The sequence below is a fragment of the Mus musculus genome, chromosome 2 (assembly GCF_000001635.26).
Source record: "Mus musculus strain C57BL/6J chromosome 2, GRCm38.p6 C57BL/6J".
Lineage (NCBI taxonomy): Eukaryota > Metazoa > Chordata > Mammalia > Rodentia > Muridae > Mus > Mus musculus.
Genome location: NC_000068.7, coordinates 156,547,120 through 156,569,113, shown reverse-complemented (window position 1 = coordinate 156,569,113; position 21,994 = coordinate 156,547,120). Strand labels below are relative to the sequence as shown.

At 45.3% G+C, this 21,994-nt stretch overlaps 1 protein-coding gene across 3 annotated transcripts; it reads right to left on the bottom strand.

Annotated features, from left to right (window-relative positions):
- Positions 1–141: 141 nt before the first annotated feature.
- Positions 142–21,554, bottom strand: Aar2 (AAR2 splicing factor homolog). Of its 3 annotated transcripts, none has more exons than NM_001164818.1 (5): positions 21,231–21,538; positions 19,087–19,229; positions 17,665–18,465; positions 13,058–13,287; positions 142–2,249 (listed from the first exon to the last, which is right to left on the bottom strand). In NM_001164818.1, the coding sequence occupies exons 3-5, from the start codon at positions 18,419–18,421 to the stop codon at positions 2,082–2,084; spliced, it is 1,155 nt and encodes a 384-aa protein (NP_001158290.1). In that variant the 5' UTR covers positions 18,422–18,465; positions 19,087–19,229; positions 21,231–21,538; the 3' UTR covers positions 142–2,081. The 3 variants fall into 3 exon arrangements, with proteins under 3 accessions (NP_001158290.1, NP_080937.3, XP_006500160.1); XM_006500097.4 differs by having other exon boundaries at positions 954–2,249; positions 19,087–19,262; positions 21,231–21,554; NM_026661.4 differs by lacking the exon at positions 19,087–19,229.
- Between the last annotated feature and the right edge of the window lie 440 nt (positions 21,555–21,994).

The window sequence follows — 21,994 nt, the reverse complement described above, 5'->3', positions numbered from 1 at the left end:
ACGATGTGTTACTGCTTGATAATGCAGGTTTTCAGTCTGAGTTGAAATTTAGGCTTACCAAGAGGGCTAGTAAGGCAGATATTTCTAATATTAAAAGAGAGAACGCCACTCCAAAAACCACAAACCAAAAACTGAATGTATCTCAGAACTACAGCTCTTAAATCTGCGTGGAGTATGGTTTGACAAGTGTTCTACCACAAACCACTGCTTCTGAGGGCACGCTGTGGGTGGCCTTCATCTGTCACCATGTGGATCTGCCTATGCTGGGTATTGCCTGTGAGCGGAAAGCCTGCATGTCGTGTGGCCTCCTAACCCCAACACAGTCTGTTAGTGAATGCGTGGTATATGTGTTAGGTGCATTTGTGTGTGAGCATGTGGAGGTCAGAGGTTGATACTGGATGTCTTCTGTCACTTTCCACCTTATGTCCGAGACAGGGTCTCTCCCTGAACCTGCAGCTTACCAAGTTCCAGCTTACCAGAAAGCCCCTAGGACCACTCAGCCTCTGCAGCATTTTGATTACTGGTATGCACTGCTGCCCTGGCCTTTCACGAGTTCTGGGGATCTGAAGGTCTTCACGCTTTATACCAAGCAGTTTACCCATTGAGTCATTTCCTCAGCCCCGGCAGAAGGTTTGTACACATTGCAGCCTGCATCAGAAATTCATTTGTTGGGAGATGCACTTTTAACCCAGTCCCCAGGTAGTTGTGATGAGTGGGTTTTGTGGGGAAAAAGGAATAGCAATTCCCACAAGGTGAAACTTGAGGTTAATGTAGAGCTACAGGGTGTGTCTCTCTGCAAAAAGGCAAAGCTGGCTGGCTGGCTGCCTTCTCCAGGGACTGTAGGGAGTGAGCAGGTCTCCAGGGTGGGTTCTGCAGGTAGATGTGTTGTCTATGCACACAGCTTGGCTACTTTGGAAACTGGGCAGATTAGCTGTAAGAGACTCACACAGGGGGATTAGTCCCAACTCAAAGACTTTAATGTACATTGTGCTCTTGGAAAAACATCTCCAAGGAAACAAGAGGAACCAAAAGTCTTAAACAGCAGGACTCTCACTCACTGGCCTGCTGTGAGCTCAAGCCTCAGAAGGACTCCAGAGTACAGCAGAGAGCCTGAGGTCAGAATGGAGGGCCTGGGAGCCCTTCTTGAGGCAGAACTCTGCCCACACCGCACAATGGGTGTGCCTTCAAGACTCCCTAACACCAGAAACATGACAGCACTCATGAGAATCCCACAGCAGTGCTGGGGAGAGTTAAGCTACCCAGCTATCTCTATGGTTCTGAAGAAAGGCCCAGGCTTTACCAGGGCTTAAGAAGCAGGCTCAGAGCAAGACCCCTCCTTTTGCTGTTGATTTCCATGTCATCAGAAGCATCATGGGAGCCTTTGTGAGAAATGGGAACCCGTGGGAGGTTTCTACATCCTGCTGCAGAGTGAGGCCTCAGGATGACGGTGACAGTAGCAGGAGACCCCACAGTCAGCGGCCGACTCAGGTATTAACCACTGTGGCTTTTGGCAGAAGGAGGTGTGGCAGATGAAGCTGGCCACCTGCTAGACTCAACCCATCATCTTCCTTGTCACCTGTTCCCAGCTAGGCTCCTGAGAGGTCAGTGGCCTGAGTTCCAGCAGGTTTCCTTCCATCCAACCAGGAGCAGGCAGAAACTCTATACAAACCACATTCAGCTACCAACCCACACTTAACTTAAAAACTCACTGACTTAATGCCACAGACCCTAGGATGGATCTGGTTTCTTTCCTCTTTTAAGCAGCAATGGAATAAGCAGCTAGTTCTTTTGGATCTAATGTTCATTTCTCATTGTCAGAAGGAATTAGACTGTTGCTGGGGCAGGTTTCATCTCGACCTCTTTTTTTCCTGAAATTCAGCGGCTGGGCCAGTCTATAGGAAGCCATACATAAATGGCCACGTTTGTAGCAAAGGAACGTATTATGGTGAGCACAGGCTCCAGCTCCATCCTTGCGGGACCTGACTGGATCACTGTGCTGCAGGGTTCCAGGACAATGAATGGGGGAGACGCTGGGTTGTAGTGATGAGGGAAGAGGTCTCCCACAGCTTGAGGATTTGCAGTTAGGCCGTCTCGATGCCCTCGGGGAGCTCCACCACCACTGGGGCACAGTCCTCTGGCTCTGAAGTGAAGTCCCAGCGGAACTTCTTAGTCAGGTGGGCTTGGAACTTCTCAGCTTTCTTCCTCAGGGTGGCTTCCACAGCAATACTGCAGGCAGAAGAAAAGAAAACCTACAGAGAACAGAGGGTAAGTTACTTCTGAGAACAGGGGGCCAAAAAAGCTGTGGAATTTTCCTCCTGGTGTTCAGCTCTCTGGGGCAGTAGATCAGCTGCTTCTGGCACTGTCCCAGGACACCTGCTCTGCACCCTCCCAAACCAAGAAGGAAGACATTGGAACAGGACTGGAATGGAAAATTACCATACTGAGCACAGATGCCCCATGACAAGTAAGGTCACGAGAGTTACCACCAAAGCCCTACCCAGGGTGGGATGGAGTGTGAAGATCTACAGGGCACCCAGCCATAACACAGAAAATAACAGTGTATACCAGGTATTGTAAAGAAAGTCTGGGGAGACCGTAAGCCCTTGGATCCCATAAAGTTCTAGGCCCTCAGCCAACAAGGCTGAATTGCTGCTCTGATCTTCTAAGTGAGCCATGGACTGCCAGTTTGAGGCTTCTATTCATCTTAAAAGGTGTCTTTAATGTTCATTTTTAAAAGCATTACCATTGTTTAAATCGTGGTAAAACAGTTGCAGCTACCATTTAAACTATTTTTAAGTGATTAGCCAGTGTCAATATGTAAATTTCCATTGTGCAACCATTACCAATGCTCATCTTTAGAAACCTCATCTTCTCCAACTGACACTCTACCCACAACACACCATTCCTTCTCATTCCCTTCCCCTGGCGTCTGGCAACACTGTTCTACTTTCTGTCTCTGTGAATCTAGTCATAGTATCCGTCCAATTGTGGCTGGCTTATATCACTTAGCATACCTTCAAGGTTCATCTGTGTTGAAGGACACATTAGAATCTCCTTTCTTTTAAAAACTAAAGAGCAGAGCTAGACATGGTGGTGCACATCTGTAATCCCAGCTAGACATGGTGGTGCACATCTGTAATCCCAGTACTCAGAGGGCTGAGGCACAGGAAATTCAAGCTCAAGGCCAGCCTGGGTTACACAGTAAGGCCCTGTCCCTAAGCTTCCCCACCTCCAATTAATGCACACTTGTAGGCTAGCATGTTTGTGTGTATGTGTATATAACACACACACACATATATTTTCCTTTTAAAAGGCTTTATAGAGCCAGGCATGGTAGCGCACACCTTTAGTCCCAGCACTTGGAAGACAGAAGCAGGCGGATTTCTGAGTTCGAGGCCAGCCTGGTCTACAGAGTGAGTTCCAGGACAGCCAGGACTATACAGAGAATCCCTGTCTTGAAAAAAAAAAAAAAAAAGAGGTCTTATTTATTTTTATTTATGTGTATATGTGTGCCTCTGTGTCTGAGTACGCCATACTCACATAGGTGCCCGCAGAGGACAGAAGTAGGTGTTGAATGCCCTGGAGCTAGAGTTACAGGTGGCTGTGAGCTGCCTAACATGGAAGCTGGGAACTGAACCCAGACCTCAGCAATTAAGCCCTAATCCATCTCTTCAGCCTCTGGTAGTCCATATTCTGTTTGCCATACACCTGCCAATGACCAATTAGGGTGTCTGTATTTTAGGTGTAGAGAAAAACGCTTCCATGACTATAGCTGTCGGTATACTTGAGTTCCTGCTTTCTGTTCTTGGGTGCAGACCCAGACAGGGAACTGCTAGACCTCAAGACAACCCCGCCTTACGGGACACTGTTTGCACTACAACTGTACCACAGTACATCACTGCCAGGAGAACGCCAGGGCCAAGTTTCTCAGTGCTTCTTCACCTTACGTATCTTTGGACAACAGCCCTTCTGATAGGTTTGATAGCTATCTCAGTGTAATTTTGATTCATACTTCTCTAATGATTAATGATGATAAACATATTTTCATGAGTTTACTGTATATTTGTATATTTTCTTTGGCCAACTGTCTCCTCATGTTCTTTGGCTGTTTTGAAGTTGGGCTGTTCAATTGCTGAGTTACATACATTCTGATACTGAGCTATTATTTTGATGTCCCCACGAACTGTTTCAACTAATTCAAACATGTATGAGGAACAAAACAAAAAGGTTTTTTTTTTGTTTTTTTTTTTTTTTGTTTTTTTTTTTACACATTTGAAGGGTATTCCAGGTCTACTACTTCTTAAACAACCTTACTGTTCTCAAAGAAGTTTCAGACAATCAAACTGTACTTCCACCATGCTCTGAGAAAAATATACCAAAATGTGGTTTTATTGTTTGTTTTTAAATTAATTGATTAACTAATTAACTTTTTAAGACAAGGTCTTACTATGCAGCCCTGGCTGGCCTGGCCTTGAGCTCACAGAGATCAGCCTGCCTCTCTCTCCCTTCCAAGTGCTGGAATTAAGGGCACAGCCACCACATCACCTCTGCATGCATACTTTCAGGATATGGCGTGGAAAGGTATTCAGTTACCCAACAGGGAATACAAAGGCTCTTGTCTGCCACCTGTTACCCTACAGACCTACTGCAGACATGGCCACAGAGCACAGCAACTATGATTCAGTCTCTCCAGTTGTAGCTGGTCTATACACCACATGGTTTAGGGAGCTTGTCTGACAGGGGCAACAGACAGACTCTGCAGCTGATTCCAGTGGCAACATCAACTTCTCCACTGGAAGGAATCATGACTGCAACAGCCAGCCATAAGAGTAACTTCCTGGAGCACTACTGCATGGTCTGGCTAAGAAAGCTCCTGTGTGCTTCTCTGAGCCCAGGGTTACCTCAATCTCACTGAAATAACAGGCTGACTATTTACAGCTGACCTCATCCAAGAGAAAAGCAACCCAAAATAGTGCCTCTCATACCCGCGTTCTGGACTCCTGGTATTCGAACAAAAACATTGTTTAATGTACAGAAGAATGAAGAAATTTATTTTTGGCTCTTCTGCACAGTTCCTGGCCCTGAATAATTGTTCATTATGTGACGGTGCTGGAGATGATCTAGGATGAGCTTGCACACCAGGCCCCAGACTTCTGCTGGCTTATGTGACTTGCAAAGGCCTAAGCTGAAATGAATTGCTCTGAACTCTGTTGCTCTAGCACTGGGTCTGGCTTCCCTTGTGGCATTTCTCACAGTCTTATGTCACAGTGGTTTATGCCTTAAAGAGCAGGGAATGAATCCTAATTACCAGTGTGTCCAACATAGCACATTGCCCAGAGCCTGGCACAGCTAGGTAGGGCCCTGGTATGCTAAGCAAACAGAAAGAACAACACGCAGATTGAAACTGTTACACTTGGCAATAGCCGGAAGTGAGAGGCTGGAACAAGCTGCGCTCAGAGTCATCCCCCATCCTCCCCCTTTTGAACACGCCTGAGAATAAAATTAACTCGTAGTGGGTAAAAGCAAAGTCTCTGGTCTTCTCTATTAAGCTGCTAAGTTGAAAGGTTTTTTGTCTTTGTTGCTGGAGGGCAGGAGATTACTACTCCCATTATACAGATAAGGATGCTGGGTCACTACACCATCCTTAGCATGATCCGACCATGCTAGGATAGTCAATCTTATAATTTACAACCTTCTTTTGTCTCAACAGAGTAAACACATCCTTGATCCTAAACGCTTAGTCCTGCCCTGTGGATTCTTCTGTAACTGCTGCCATTGATGGTCTCCAGAACCTGGGCCACAGAACCACAGCGACTGTCAGTTTTAAAGACCAACTTTACTGAATTATACTTGCACACAATTAAATGTTCCCATGGCACTGTCTGACTCACTTGGGTAAATACACGATTATACAGGGCACTGGCTTTCTTTCGGAATCTAGTTCTCAGCCAGGAGCCTCTGGATTTGTTGAGGCCTCATCACACTAGGTCTCAGAACAGGTTGGTGACTCTTAAAAATGCTCTGGTGTTGCCCTTGGATGGTCAAAGCCTTCTTCCCCAAACCCCACTCCTAGCCTCTCCCCTCCTTTCTTTTTTTTTTTAATAATTTTACAAACTTAATAATTAATTTGTTTTGACTAAGATACTGTCTCAGCACATAGTTTAGAAGGCCTTGAATTTACTATGTACTCACAATCTGGCCTCTGATTTTCAGCTCTGCCTCAGCTTGCTCCAAGTGCTGGAGCTACAGGTATGTGTTACCACATTCTGCTTGGTTCATAAACAATTCAGGAAAGATGGTTAAGAATATTTAGTTAGGGCTTGGGATACAATTTAGTAACACAGTGATTGTCTAGTATTGGTGAGGCTTTGGGCTCAATTTCAGTGACCCTCCCTCCTGCAGGTGATACTGGGGGGAAGGCATTTATTCAAGCAATAATTTATCTGTTTTTTTAATTTTTGGATTAATTCCATGCTTTCTTTAGAAAAATTAGTAATCATCTAGTTACTTTATTCCCTAATGTAAAAATCAAGTAAAGATTTCTAACAGCATGAAAAAATGAATCATCTTAATTTTGGCTGATTATTCTTGGATATTGTTTTTAAAATACTTTTAAAACAGGATGATCACATTTTGCAAATGAATGCATTTATCTAAAACAAAAAACGTAGGCCAGGCAAGGTGTTGGTGTGTAACTCCCAGTACTCAGGAGATAGAGGCAGGTAGATTTGTAGGTTCAAGGCCAGCTCGGTCTAAAGAGTAAACTCCAGGCCAGACTAGGATACATAGTGAGACCCTACCTCAAAACAAAACAAACAAAAGCCCCCAAGCCCAAATAAAGTAAAAATAAAATACCAAAATACTAATACTTTATCAAATCTATTATGAAATTAAAAAAAAAAAGACAAAACAAAACAACCCCCAAACTCCAGTCATGAACATGAATGCTTTTTAAAAAGCAAAGTTTGGTGACCACAGTGACTATATCACAGAGGATAGCTGAGCCTGTCTTATCCTGATTTTTTTGTCTAGTCCAAAAAAGAAGCTTCCTTCAAAAAACAGCAAAACTGCTCAAATGACTGACTTACAAAGGAAACTGGCCAGAAGAGCACTGTTATCTCTGTAACCCAAGTGGTTTTAAAGATAAGACTATACAACGGTGATAAGCAAGAGTGAAAAGCACCAGGAATCATTGCTTCTTTTACGACAGGGTCTCTGTGTAGTTCTGACTGTCAAGGGACTTGTTATGTAGACCAGGCTAGCCTGGAACTCAGAGAGAGCCCCTGCCTCTGCCTCCCAAGGTGTGTACACCTGGCCTCATGCCTTACTTTTTTTTCTAAAAATTACACTTATTTAATTTATATGATCACACATGCACATAGCATGCATGTAGAGTCAGAAGACTCTTGCTACCATGTGGGGTCCTGAGAGCAAACTGAAGTCCCCAGCCTGGTGGCAAGCACCTTTACCTGCTGAGCTTTCTCCCTAGCCTGAAACCAGGCCTTCCAAGGTCAATTCAGAAAATGTGGGCGGTTTCAACTGGAGCTATAATTATATAGGAGCTCTCCTACAATGAGCTTCAGGTCCAAATCTCAGCCTTGGGATCCCTGGTTCTGAGTGTGAACGAAAACATAAGGCACTTACAGCCTATAAGATGCGATTAAAATACTCAAGGTCTTGTATGTTTTGAGGGCTAAATGAGACAATGTTATGTTGAACATACAAAAGACAGAGTTGGGGGTGAAGGAGGTAGATAAATGTATCTATTAGAAATATTTACAATATGAAGTTGGAAAGATGGGCTCAGTGGTTAAGACCACTGGCCGCTCTTCCAGACGATCTGGGTGTGATTCCCAGCACCCACGTGGTAGCCCCAAATCTGACATCCTCTTCTGGTCTCCATGGGCACTAGGCATGCAAGTGGTGCAGAAACATATATACAGGCCACACACCCAGGCACGTTGAGACTAGGGTGTAGCTCAGTTGGTACCTTCCTCACAAGGATAAAGTCCTGAGTTACATCCCCAATACCTATTACCTGCACATGGTGGCACATGCTAGTCAACCTGGTACTTGGGAGGCAGAGGTAGGAGGATCACAAGTTAAAGGTCATGTCCATCTATAGTGAGTTTGAGGCTAGCAAGAGATAAATTAGACCTCACCCATCTCAAAAATAAGACAAACAACAACAACAACAACACCCCCAGAACCCTATAAGTAGAACTGCTTGAGATAGCGCCCAGAGCAGTGATGAAGCATGAAGCTGCCTGCAATGCATCCACAGCTGTAACAAAGCACCATGGCCATGGCCTGTATGCCTACACACTAGCAGTCACTGGACAGAACCCTTGCTTTGTGCATAACTCTTTCCAACACACTATTAATTCCAGATAATCTTTTCATTGACTTTAAGGAAGTTATGGTGAGTTAAGTTGCTTTAAATGAAAGGAAACAAAGCTTTTTTGTAAAACAAATCATTTTTATTCAAGCCAAATCCAAGGGATTTGTAAAAGCCTGTGGCATTTATTCAAGTGTCTCACATGGGAAGGTTGAAGGAAAAAAAAAAATCAATGGCTAAGACCATTATGGGGCTGATTTTAGCCATGCCAATGTGGCTGTCTTTAATGTCTGTAAGTGCTTACACATACACATTCCAGTCCCTCCTCACGGACAGTAGACATTTACATTCCTAAGCAAGGACGCCCGTTCCACGAGACTAGCCGGGAGACAGCAGACAGCAAGCCGAGGAAGCTTTACAGGTCTGCCTCACTCAGTCACAAACTCCCCAAGTGAGTGCCTCTGCATGGGGGATCGGATTCTCACTGCCAAGATGGCTCATTAAAAAAAAAAAAAGTTTTGTAATATCCTAGTCTACACTGTGCCTTTTGAAATATCAATATCCCCCACAGAAAGCTCTTCTAGAATCCCTCAAGCCCCTCAAAATCCTATCCCCAGCCATAATCTGCCATTCCCTTTTTGATGTGTCAAATGTCCTTTATAATACTTTACTGTTTCTTTCTATGCCTATATTTTATTTTCTGAGACAGAGTTTCTATGTAGACCAGGCTGGCCTGGAACTCACAGATACCAGACTCCTTCTGCCTCCCACGAGCTGGAATTAAAGGCGTGTGCCACCACTGTCCAGCTTAGACTTCACTGTTTATACGTGTATTCATTTGTCAAAGGAATTATAAACACTTTACATGTGAAAAAAACAAGCAGTAACAGGGCAAATGTCAAATGTTAGATGTTGACTAGGTGTTGAAAATGACCAGTGAGAAAAAACTGCAGGCTTATGGCTTTGTGGAAAATGTGGTATTAACTTCAAGAAGCACAACTCTTGAGAGGAAGAGACAAGGGATGGCTTCACACAGAGAGTTCGGGCAAGGACATGGCAGGCTGATGAGAATCAGGTTCTGTCTAGAAGGCATGAGCTATGGATGTAAAGTTTCAGTTATATGAGGTTCCAGAGAATAGTTGAAAAACTAGTTTAGAGTCAATACTGCTTTGAACATTTTCAAATGTGCTAAGAGAGGAAATCAGACTCAGAGGATGTGATTTTACAATTAAAACAAAGGAAGACTAGGTACAGTGCTCATATGTGTGTTCTAGTTGCTTAGACTGACAGAATCACTTATGCCCAGGAGTTCAAAGTCAGCCTCAGAAACAAAAAAAGATACTATGTGAAAAGAAAAGAAAAGAAAAGAAAAGAAAAGAAAAGAAAAGAAAAGAAAAGAAAAGGGGAGGGGAGGGGAGGGGGAGGGGGAGGGGGAAGGGAGGGGGAGGGGAGGGGAGGGGAAGGGAGGGGGAGGGGGAGGGGAGGAGGGGGGAGGGGGAGGGGGAGGGGAAGGGAAGGGAAGGGAATGGAAGGATGGAACAGTATGGCCTGTCTGGGGCTTGCAGTGAGTAGACCACAGCCATCGCCTTGATGGGAGAAAACAGCGGCTGGAGACTAGGCCAAGAGCCCAGTAACAAAGAGCCTGAGGGCCAAGGCTGGCACACTTATACTGCCTAGGCAATAGGGGAGCCAGGGGATCAGAGCTACATTTTGGAGCAGCAGAGGCAGCAGTGTGGAAAGCAGAGGGTTTAACAAGGTAAGCATGGAGACTGACAAATGCTGATGGAGTCTAGGGGACACCAAAAGGCCTGGGCTATGACCACGGTACAGGGCTGGTCTGAAACACCATAGCTGGGAATCCTTCATTAACTCATCTTTTTACTTCCTGCCATCGGGAACTTCTGACACTCTTGTTTAAGTATATTCCCACTCTTAGAACAGAATCATGTATCCAGAGGTGCTCAGTCAGTGCTCCTAAATCAGCATTCACCCTGGAGGACAGGAGCCCTAGCTAAGTCCTAATTGTATCCTCAGCAATTGCACTGGAATCTACACAAAAATGTTCACAACATTTACTGCTGTGGCATTTTAAAGGCATATATCCTCCACATTTTCAAATCATGACATAAGATGGTATAACTCAGTCAGTAGAATGTGAGGCCCTGTGTTTTATCCCCAGTGCCCCATAAACTGAGTGTGTTTGGCACACACCTGTAATCCCAGGAATTGGGAGGTAGACAATGCAGGATCTGAAATCCAAGGTTGTTCTTTGCTACAAAGGGAGTTTGAGGCCAACTAGAGCTAGAGACAGTGTCTAAAAACAAAAATCCCCAAACAACCAAATGACATTAAGTTTCTTGTTCAGAGAGTTTTTCAAACTCTCAGCCCTGCACAACCCACACCGGCCTTGAGCAATCCAGCTGGGCCCTTGGTGTGTTTTGCAGATCACTGCTGCAATACATGCTGGGAACACCATGGCCTTCCTGTGCTTGTGTGACAGCCTTCACTCACATCGTGAAGCTAGTACCCCATCCCCTGGGCTGCATCATTTCCCATGGCTGCAGACACCAACAGAGGCGAGTTAGCACTTGATGACGCCTCACAATGCCTGGCAGCCCAGTGACGTTGTGAGGAGGGTCCCCATAGAGGTGGAATAAAGATTTAATTTGCCTGTTCCACAAAGAACAAAAAAGGCCAGTTTAATTCTTCTGAAGAACACACAGGCTCAAGCCATCACTTGACAGATACATCACCACAGTCACCAGGCCCCCAAGTGCCAGAGTTTCCAGGCAAGTGCCTGCTGCCTAACTACAGGCTGGCGGCTCTGGAAGAGAGGTCTGTTCCTTCTGAGAAACAAGGTGGGAGGGGTCATGGCTGTATTCAGTACTAGCTTTTTTTCCAGTGCTGAAAATTGAACCTAGGGCCTTGAAACTGTTAGGCCACCTCTTAGCAGGTTTGCTTCTTCATTTGCAGACTGAGAATGGTCTGGTGTGTCAATGATGCTTCATCTCAGGCGCCAACCTGATAGGAGCTAGAATCACCAGGATGTGCCTGTGGGGATTTTGTTGACTGGGTTAACTGAGGCACAAATATCCACCCAGTAGTCCCTAGTCTAGGATCCTGGAATGTATAGAGAAGCAAGTGAGCTACACAGGCATTCGCCACTCTCTGCTTCTGCTCCGTGGAAGCCATGTGAGCAGCTGCCTCAAACTCCTGTTGCTGGACGGAATGAAACTCTGAACTCTAAGTTCAAAGACAAAATAAAGCTAATTCCCCTTTATACTGCTTGTATCAAGTTCTCTTCCCACAGCAGCAGAACAAGTAACTCAGGCATCATATAACACAGTAACTATGGTGTCTACTACCCAATGGCATTAACAAATACTAGTTTCTTCTGTGGGTGGGAATGAGAGAAACCAGACACCATCTTGCATGGAATGGGCCTTATGGGGGCATCACACAGAGGAGAAGAGATACACTGCTGGCACAGGAGCTATGGGAACAGACAACTAGCTGCTTCTGTCTCTGCAAAACCTGAGAAAGTTACAAAATGTGAGTGACAGAGGCTGTCCCAAGTACATAAAGGAATGGGATCTGTTTGCCAAGGGAGGAAATAGTACAGGAGGAAGATTCTAACTTGTTTGAAGCTCTTTCCCTAATTACCACTCATAATGAAAATTTAATTGCCAAGTTAAAAGCAAATTTTACTGTTTCTGTCAGAGAATCTCTGCAGAAACTGGCACATTTTGTTTGAACAGGAAATCAAAGTTGCTTTAATGCTTAAATGAGATCTAAGGAGCTGCAGATGTTTCTTTGGGAATAACGAGCTTCAAAACTCGGCCTCACTAGGCTGCATCAACTCGCAGCTTCAGCAAGAACTAGAAGCTGGTGCTCTGGCTTACTGTGGCTTATCCCCCTGGGCTCACGCCTTAGAAGCTCATGTGTTTGGTGACTGTAAGAGGCGGGACCTGGTGAGAGGTTCTTCGCCCATTGGGTAGTGCTCTTGGGAAGGATTAATGGAGCAACCGTGGGGTTCTTTGGTTGTTTTTTCACAGAAGTTGTCACTGGTAGGGCCACCAGGTCTTAAGCTCTGAGCCTCCACAGCACTCACCGCTGGGGCTGGAGAGACGGCCCAGCAGTCAAGAGGACTGGCTGCTCTTCCAGAGGTCCTGAGTTCACATTCCAGAAGTCACAACCATCTGTAATGGGATCTGACGCCCTCTTCTGGTGTGTCTGAGGACAGCTGCAGTGTACTCACATACATAAAATAAATAAACTGCCTGCTGCACAGCGTGATGACCTGAGCTCAATCCTCAGAACCCACAAGACTCCCACAAGTTGTGCTCGACCGCCACATGCATCCATGGCACATGTGTCTACCCTCACACACTACATTTAAGAAATAAAAATAAAATAGATTGCCTCACATATTCCTTAGAGTAATAAAAAAAAAAAAAAAAAACCTGATAATACAGCTAGATGGAGGAGAGGATACGAATTCTAAGTACCTAGTGTAGGCCCTTTGTGGGTGACGTGTGGAGAAAGTACAGACAGAAGGTCTCTGGCCAGAGGTGCTTACAACACAGTATAAGACAGAGAACTAGGAAACATCAGGAACATCATGGAAAACAGCAAGAAAGAAGAAGGTGGCCCGGCAGAGGGTGGTCTCACATGGTGCCTCCCTGATGAACCACATGGCTGTCAGCCCAGAGTACTCACCTGTAAGGTACTGGTGAGGAAGTTGTCCTGGGAGACAATGTCCACAAAGAAGTCAGCAGGGATCTCACCAAGCTGGTGGTACAGGATGGAGATGAGGCTGATGTACAGGGCGTGGTACTTCCCCATGGCAGATTCAGACCGACACAGGAGGTTCAGGAGCCGCTTCCAGTGCTCAAATGCCTCATACACATTGCCCAGCAAGAAGCACACAAAGGCAAACTGGAGCTCACCTGTGAGGTACAGAGAAGGGCTAAGATCCTCAGAGCACGGAGCTCCGGCTGACACTTCCCTACATCATTTACAAGGCCACCATTCACACCACACCATAGCACCAGGGAGGCCTGCACCCTTACCATCCAACAGACCTTAGAATGAGATTCTTCATTCACCAATACTCCGAAAACATTTGCTGAACTGCTATCAGTCCATACCATGGGCCACCAAACTGTGACTGGGTATTTACTCAAAACTGGGCCCCAAGAGAAGAAAGAGGTAGTACTACTATATTCCGGCACTTTAGGTGGGCCCTAAACCTGCCCATCAGAATTTCTAAATCTCATTAAAAGCAAAGCTGCTCAGGGTTAGAGAGGTGGCTCCAGGGCTAAGACTATTTGCTGCTCTTCCAGAGGACCAAGGTTCAGTTACTAGCACTTGCTAAAGGCAGCTAACAGCCACCTGTGACTCCAGCTGCAGGGGATCTTCTGGTCTCTGTGTGCACCTGCACTCATACACCTATTCACTACACACACACACACACACACACACACACACACACACACACACACACACACAAGACTTCAAAATAATAAAATAAATCCTAAAATTTAAAAACAGAAAGTAAGTAAAGCTGCCTATTTGTCAACTCCGAGATTTTGGTGAAGCAGAGATGACAGGGTCCAGGATTTGTAAACAAGATCAAGGTGTAATTTTTTGTTTGATTGGTTTTTAATTTTATGTATATGAGTATACTGTCTCTTTTCAGACACACCAGAAGGCATGGATCCCATTACAGATGGTTGTGAGCCACCGTGGGTTGCTGGGAACTGAACTCAAGAACTTTAGAAGAGCAGTCAGTGCTCTTAACCGCTGAGCCAACTCTCCAGCCCCTAAAGGGTAGTATTTTACAATTAACATCTGAGTCATTGACATGGTCACCTCTTAGTGGCTACTATTCCAAGTTTCCCAGATGACATGACCAACTCTAGGGCTAGGAAACGCTGCCATTACACAGCACACCCCATCCTTAGCCCTATCCCTTAGGCATCAGGAAAGGCAGCATCTCCCTCACCTTAAGATGAGGTCAAGGGTGTGTCCAAGACTGTATAACTAATGTTTTGAATAATGGAAGAAAGCTGTAACATATTTGATACTGCGTAGGATTACGTCTAGTCTCCCACAGCAGGAAATCCCTAAGGTCTTATTGTAGGGCTAGCCTACCAGTCAGCTTAGTTTTGTTTATTTAATCACAGGGCTCTGATTCCATCTCTGTGAGCAGCCTAGTGGCTAAGAGCATGGGCTTTGGAGCCAAACTACCTGGATTCAAATCTTAGCTCTCCTACTTAGCAGCAGTTATGACCTTAGGCAAGTTACTTAATCTGTTTATGCCTCCATTTCCTTATCTGAGTATTATAATGGAGAATAAACTACTTACTGCAGTGCATGATAAGTGTTTGGAATAATATGGGGCACACAGCAGCACTCAGAATGCTACCTCCTATTCCCAGTCCCCAACAAAGAAAGACCTAATACTCTGGACGCCACTGTATGTATGCAAGCCTTGCCTGGCAGACAGGATACATCTGATGTGGCAGGATGTGGTGGTTCAACCTGTCATCACAGCACTCAGGAGGTAGGAGGCAGGGGAATCACTGCCCCTGCAAGTTCCAGGATCCTGGATTACAAAGCAAGACCCTGACTATCAAGAAATGAACACAGGCTGACTACCAGATGCACTCCCTGGCTTCAAAGGTGGCCACATTTAAGCTATATATATATGGGCCATCAAAAAAAAAAAAAAAATCAGCAAATAAGCCCTCACATGCATGGCATTTGATCGGTCACCATTAAAGGCAGGGTTTCCTGATTCCAGCCTGTGGAATTTTCTTTGCATAGTGACTTATTTCTCTGTTTGGTTTTACCTGGTTAAACTGTGGAACTAACATTAGCTTACTCTTTTGTATTCACAGCCCTAATTTACTGTTACTGATTTGGAGGGGTGGTGTTGAGAAAGGATCTCACTAGCCAAAGCTAGGCTGGAAGTTCTCTAGTAGGAAATTAATATAAATTTGTGAGGTTTTGATGGTAAAATTTAAATGATGGTATCAGAAATAATTTCAAGGAATTGTTACACAGATTCAAACTTGCCCTAAACAAAATTTTTTTCTTTTCTTTTCTCTCTCTCTCTCTCTCTCTCTCTCTCTCTCTCTCTCTCTCTCTCTCTCTCTCTCTCTCTCTCTTTCTCCTCTTCCTCCTCCTCCTCCTCCCCATCTCCTTCCTCCTCCTCCCCCTCTTCTCCCTCCTCCTTTTTTAAATTTTGAAATAAGGTCCTGGCTGGCCTGGAACTCACTAAGATCTAACTGCCTTCCCTGTGCTGGGATTCAAGTGTGCCACCTATGTCTGGTACAGATATATTTTGAATATTGAAATGTTTAAGAGATAGAAAACAAGATTCCTAGTCATGTTTAAGCAAGAATTCAGGGGTTACGAATATAACATAGTAAGTCCTGCACTATAATGCACCTACTAAAGATTTATTTCTTTTTATGTGTTCTGTCCAAGCGTCTGTGAGAGGGCACCAGATTCTCTGGAACTGGCTTTACCGACAGCTGCCATGTGGATGCTGGAATTGAACCAGGGTCTTTTATTAGAGTAGTCAGTGCTGTTACCCACTGAGCCATGTCTCCAGCTCCATGATGCACCTATTAAAATGTCCATTTTATCATCAGTTCAGCCAAGGATATAACAAGGTCTATAACCAAACTTCTATAAGCAACCTTCACCAATAGGAAGTTATGTGAATGCCCTGGACAGTTTATAGACATTAAGGACAGGCCTTAGAGGTATAGCAGGGGCTGGGAGATGCTCGGTCAGGGAAATGCTTGTCTCTCAAGCACATGGACCAGAGTCAGGCCCCAGAACTGGAGTTTAAAAGGCTGAAGTGGTGGGACAAGTGCTCCCACTCCCAACACTGGGGAGGCAGAGACAGGCAGACATCCACCCAGGGTCTACTACCAGTCTACTTGGTGAGTTCTAGATCAATGAGACACCCTGTCTCAAAAGAAAAAGGTTAGCAGTACTTAAGGAACAACACCCCAGAGGCTAACCTTTGGCCGCCATATGTGACATGTGCATAAACACACACCAAAAGCATGCCAAATGTTTGCTGTCACTAATATTCAGAGATAGAAAGAAGATGGCAGCTTTTCAACCACTGAACTGAACAGGCCCTTGCTAAGAATCCATGCTGAGTGCTGTCAACGGTGAAGAACTGCCTCCAACCCCTGCTGAGGAGGCAAATCTGGTAACTCTTCCACAATCCAACCCTAAACCCAGGTACCTTCACCAGTGCTTACGAGGCTCCATTTACAACAGAAAATAGGGGCGCCTAAGGAGTGGCCACTGAGAACTAGTTCCACAGCTCTGGGCACTGTACAGCTAGCCGTAAGGCAGGTGAGCAGTGATGGGGAAATGCTCACAGCACAGCACAGCACAGAACACTGCTCTCTGATCCTGTCTCTATAAAAACCACATACACTCATACAATAGAACTGAACTGATAAGTCTGAAACATAAAGGACAAGTGAAATACATAGAAATACACAGGAAAAAGAAAAAAAGTACAAGTGCATTCAACCATGAAAATAGATATTTCTGGGGATAGAACTTAGTGAACTTTATTTATATTCTGTGATAAGTACATATTTTAAAATTAAGAGTGCAAGTAGAGGGCTGAGTGGTGGTGGCACAAGCCTTTAATCCCAGCACTTGGGAGGCAGAGACAGGTGGATTTCTGAGTTTGAGGCCAGCCTGGTCTATAAAGTGAGTTCCAGGACAGCAAGAAACCTAGCAGAGAAACCCTGTCTTGAAAAAACAAAAAACAAACAAACAAAAAAAAGAGCTCAAGTAGTGATAAAACTGTAACAAGTTAAACAAAAATAAAAGTCCTGTTCTAAGCCAGTGAAGAGAGAAACACTTTAAGAACTCAAAAGCAAACTGAGGTGTCAGGTGGAGGCTTTAATAACACAGACAGATTGGACCTAGCAACCGGGAGCCTTGGACTCGGATCTCAATGTGACTGCTCTATTAGTCAAATCCTTTCTCTCTGCAAGGGTGGGCTGTGTCAGCAATTAGCAAACATGGGATTATGTGCACAAGCTCATCAAAGATGCTCAAATTATTAGATAAGCCAGACAGACAGCTAGTCCCGATACAGATCTCTTGACTTAAAAGCTCTAGGCTAAGGGTGAAATGCCTTTTGATGACGACTAATCCGTCCACCTTCTGCCCCTTTAAGAACACTGGGTTAGATAACCCAAGATAAGCCCTCTATTCTAAGTATGCCAAGTACCCCCACTAGTACCCTTCCCCAAAGCCTAGTTCGTTCTTACCAAGCACATCCTGGGGGTTGCCAGGGAACTGCTTGCTGAGCACAGTTTCGAGGGCATAGCTCAAGTCCATGCTGTGCCTGGTGATCTCTGCTGGTGTGGCTCCTGCTGGGAACATCTGAGTGGGCAACTCTGAGAAGCGGATCTCTGTCCCAGCCCTGGGCCTCATCTCGGGCAGCCGGGCTAGGCCCTCTTGGTAGCTTCTGCACTCGGTGCCGCAGAGGGGCAGGTTCTGCCCCACCCTGTCCTTGGTGTGCTTCATGAAAAGCACAGGCAGCACATCTGAGAAGGCGCAGATCTGCCTGCTCTCAGGCTGCAGCTTCTCCATGGTGGCCTCACTGATGAAGTTGGTGAGTGAGATCCATTTCTTGAGTGTAGCATATGGGTAAGGTCCCAGAAACTGGTCTAGGTCTGGGAGATTGGCTCTCATAGCTTCTACTTCAGCCTCTGGAGCTGGAGACAGGTCTACTTCTTCCTGGACTGCATTCCAGCGCAGGACTGTCAGCCCCCGCTGCTTCAGGCTGAGGAAGAAGCCCATGCGAGGGCCCACCTCCCTGGGATTGGCCTTGTCCACAGAGCTGTAGTACAGGAAGTGGATGCCAGGGGGAATCATCTTCACACCCCGGAACTTGGGCCCCACCTCCCAAGAGTTGTAGTCAATGCCAAACTCTGTCCCCTTGGGCATGTTCAGAATGACCACCGTGGCTCCTTCAAAGAAGAGCTGCTTGGCTAACTCTGGATCCATCTGCATGGAAGACATGAAGCCAGTGGAGGGTAACCAAAAGCAGGGCTCTTTTCTGTCTCCTACAGAGAAAGAGAGACAGAAACAGTTGATCAGAATATGGGAAAAGAATACTTTATTTCTTGCACATTCTCTATGTCAAATATTGAATTAGATCCTGACAGAAATTAACTCCCTTTAATCTCCATGGCAACCCTGCATCTGTCTAACAGATGAGGAAAATCAGAATCAAAGAGATTTGGGGGTTTTGATTTAAGGATCAAGAGTCTTCATTCCACCACTCCAGGGGCACCACTTAAAGACAGGTGGTCACACAGTACCAAAATAAAACCTGCCTGCTGGTACTGCAGGCTTGTGTCCACTGCCCATCAGATGTCCCTCTTTCAACAGCAGTGGAAGGTAGAAACGGCTCAAATGGCTCATTTTAAATTAGAAGAATGCAAAAGTCGCCTTAAGCTACAATTCTACCTAAAACCTGCTACTGGAGAGTACCATAAGATGACCAAATCAAACTGGCTACCTAATTTTCCATGAGCATCTAAAATTAACAAAAAGTCTGAGGAGCGAAGGAGAGTTTTTCAAACTCCCTTCTTTCACTCATCAAAAGCCTAGTTGGAAATGAGGGAAAGCAAAGGGCTGGGCTCTTAGTTTAAAACAACTTGCCAGGGTGCAGTGCTACATGCCTGTATTCCCAACCCTTGATCTGGAGTTCAAAATCACCCTTGATTGCTAGAGACGGTCTTCTCAGAAATCAACAATGAAACCAAGCGGCTGGTGAGAACGCGGTTCATCAGGTGCAGTGCTTGTCCATTATACACAAAGGATCCTTGGAACCACAAAAACGATTACAAAAAAAATTCTGTGATAGACAAAGACAGAGGCACAGGATCAGACACTAAAGTCATTCTCAGTACACAGTGAACCGGAGGCCAGCCTGGGACACATACACAAGACACTGTCTTAAAAACAAGCAAACAATCACAAAACAAAAGCACTGAAAGTCCAGGGATCAAACAACTTCCCCAGAGTCACAATCCCGCCAGAGACTGACATGGCAGGTCTACAGTGAGTGCTTGAGGAGAGGCTTGGATTCTTTATCTTATCCACATTTAAATTCCCTATAAAGACACTTTGATTAAAAGCAAAGGGGTTGAGGGTGCTGGCAAATGCTCAGTGAGTAGAGGCACCTGCCTTGTAAGCCTGACAACCTCACTTCGATGGCCAGAGCCCACTCAAGGGTGGAAGGAGAAAAGAGAGCACACAAAGCTGTCTAACCTTCACATGTTTGCCCCAGCATATGACCCACCACCCCATCATGCACTCACATGCACTCGATGCTAAAAACAACTGTGTAGCAGACACTGTCGTCTCTGCAGTATCTGTAAGAATGTTTTCAGCAAGAACCAATCAATGCAAGCCAATCAAGTACTTCAACTTTTACTGAACTGAGTACTAAGTCACTTACTCATCCTACTGACAAAACACTCAGATTACAGGCACTACCCAGGATCTTTACTGGGCCCCAAAAGAAATATCCACAGAATAAGACTACTGAAAACCAGATATTTGTATTTTACACAGAAGTGGCCTCAAAATACACAAGCAGAAAAATCGAGTGCTGCTTGATGTTTACTCTTTTATTTAAAACAAACAAAAAATCCTTTTACAAAAAAATATTAGGAGCACACTTCATTGTCTTTACCTAAAAAAACAGGAGAAAAGACTCTAAATTAGCACTCTTTTTCAAACTGCAAGATGTATCTTGAGTTAAGAAATCATTTTTAGCCGGGCGGTGGTGGCGCACGCCTTTAATCCCAGCACTTGGGAGGCAGAGGCAGGAGGATTTCTGAGTTCGAGGCCCAGCCTGGTCTACAAAGTGAGTTCCAGGACAGTCAGGGCTACACAGGGAAACCCTGTCTCGAAAAAACAAAACAAAACAAAACGAAAGAAAGAAAGAAAGAAAGAAGGAAGGAAATCATTTTTAGACAGAAAGCTATCTGAAATAATGAGAAAAGTTACACAGAAGCCAGAAGAGGATGCTGAATTCCCTGACACTGGAGTTAGAGGTGGGTTTAGCACCATGGCGCCCTTAGGAACTGAGTCCAGGTCCCCTGGAAGAGCAGACAAGTCTCTTAACCACCAAGTCATCTCTCCAGCACCAAGAAGAGAACTTTTAAGCTATTGGAATGCCACAAGTAACAAGGATAGGAATGGTTCCAAGAAGACATGTGCTTGTATATACATGTGATCACAGCATAAAAGTCTTGTGACTGTAGTTCACAGTAAAAAAAAAAAAAAGTCTGAAACACAAACGAATACTCTTCACAAGCCTGCAATACAGAGACAACTCCTCAGCGTATTCACCGCCTTCCAAGAGTGGAGAGTACTTGGTCCTCAATGCGTTCTCTATCTGGCTTTAGGGAATGGCCCGAAAACGCTGCATGAATTTCCCTGGGCAACTCTTCAGCTAATTTAATACCACCCCAATCCGAAGGATTGTTCTAACCACACTGGCTTCTTTCTTACCCTCACACCAGAGAAAACTCTACCCATAGCACTTGGTCACACAATTATTTTTCTTTTTTTAATCTTAGTAAAGCCTCCTCGACCCGGGACTAAGTCAAATGTTGGTGATGACACTCTGGCTACCCTGTTGCCGTTCAGTTCCAGGGACAGGTGTGTAACTTTGTGTACTTGGTTGAAGACTGTCATGCCCACAAGACTCGAGTCCCTGATGCCTAGCATACACACGAAGCTTAATTTTTTTTTTTTAACTTACGATAATATGCACTTTAAATAAAGCCAGGAAGCCGGGTAGGTGACTTACCGGAAGCCACGCAGATCCAGCTCGAGTGAGTCTCGTTCTCTGGTTACAGTTAAAGGGGTGTGGGGGGAAGTTCCTTCGGGAGCCCCAGAGACCCTGACCACGGTGTCCTCAGGGACGGGTTCTCAGGAAGAAAGGCCTCCTCAGACACCAGCTCACAAAGCCAGACTCCGCCAGCGCGATTCTGAGACAAGAAGCGAGGTGGCCCGACCACACACAAGGAAACCGGAGGCCGAAAGGCGCACCGAGGGCCGACACTCACCGTAGCACCTCAAGCTCCGGTTCCGCGGAAACGGGACGGAAGTTCGGCTGCTTTGGTGCCGGATAGGTGCTACGGAAAAAGTAGTCCGGCGGAGCCCCGAGTCTCAGAAGAAATGGCCCGTGCTTCCAGGTTCCTCACGATAAGCACTTCATTTTCTTCTTACTGTTTCGTTTTACTTCCCGAATTATAAATAACGACTTTAATTAAACTATCCACTTTATATCCCCGTCCAGAAACATACTCACCATCCACAGTCCTTTTGGTCTCAAGCAGACACGGGCTGGCCAAAGCATGGTTCAGGTGTTGGCACACAGTAGCCACAGACTGGCTCAGTCATGGTTGGTCCTCTTTAGCCACATTTCCTATGCCGGTCACCATGTCAAAAGTTCCCTATTATCTCCAAGTCCCGGCTTCCAGACACATTCATCCCTAGTTTCAGAACCAAGGCTGTTGCCTGAAGGGAGAACCAGTCCCTTCAAACGCAAACACAGCAGTTCCTCTGGAA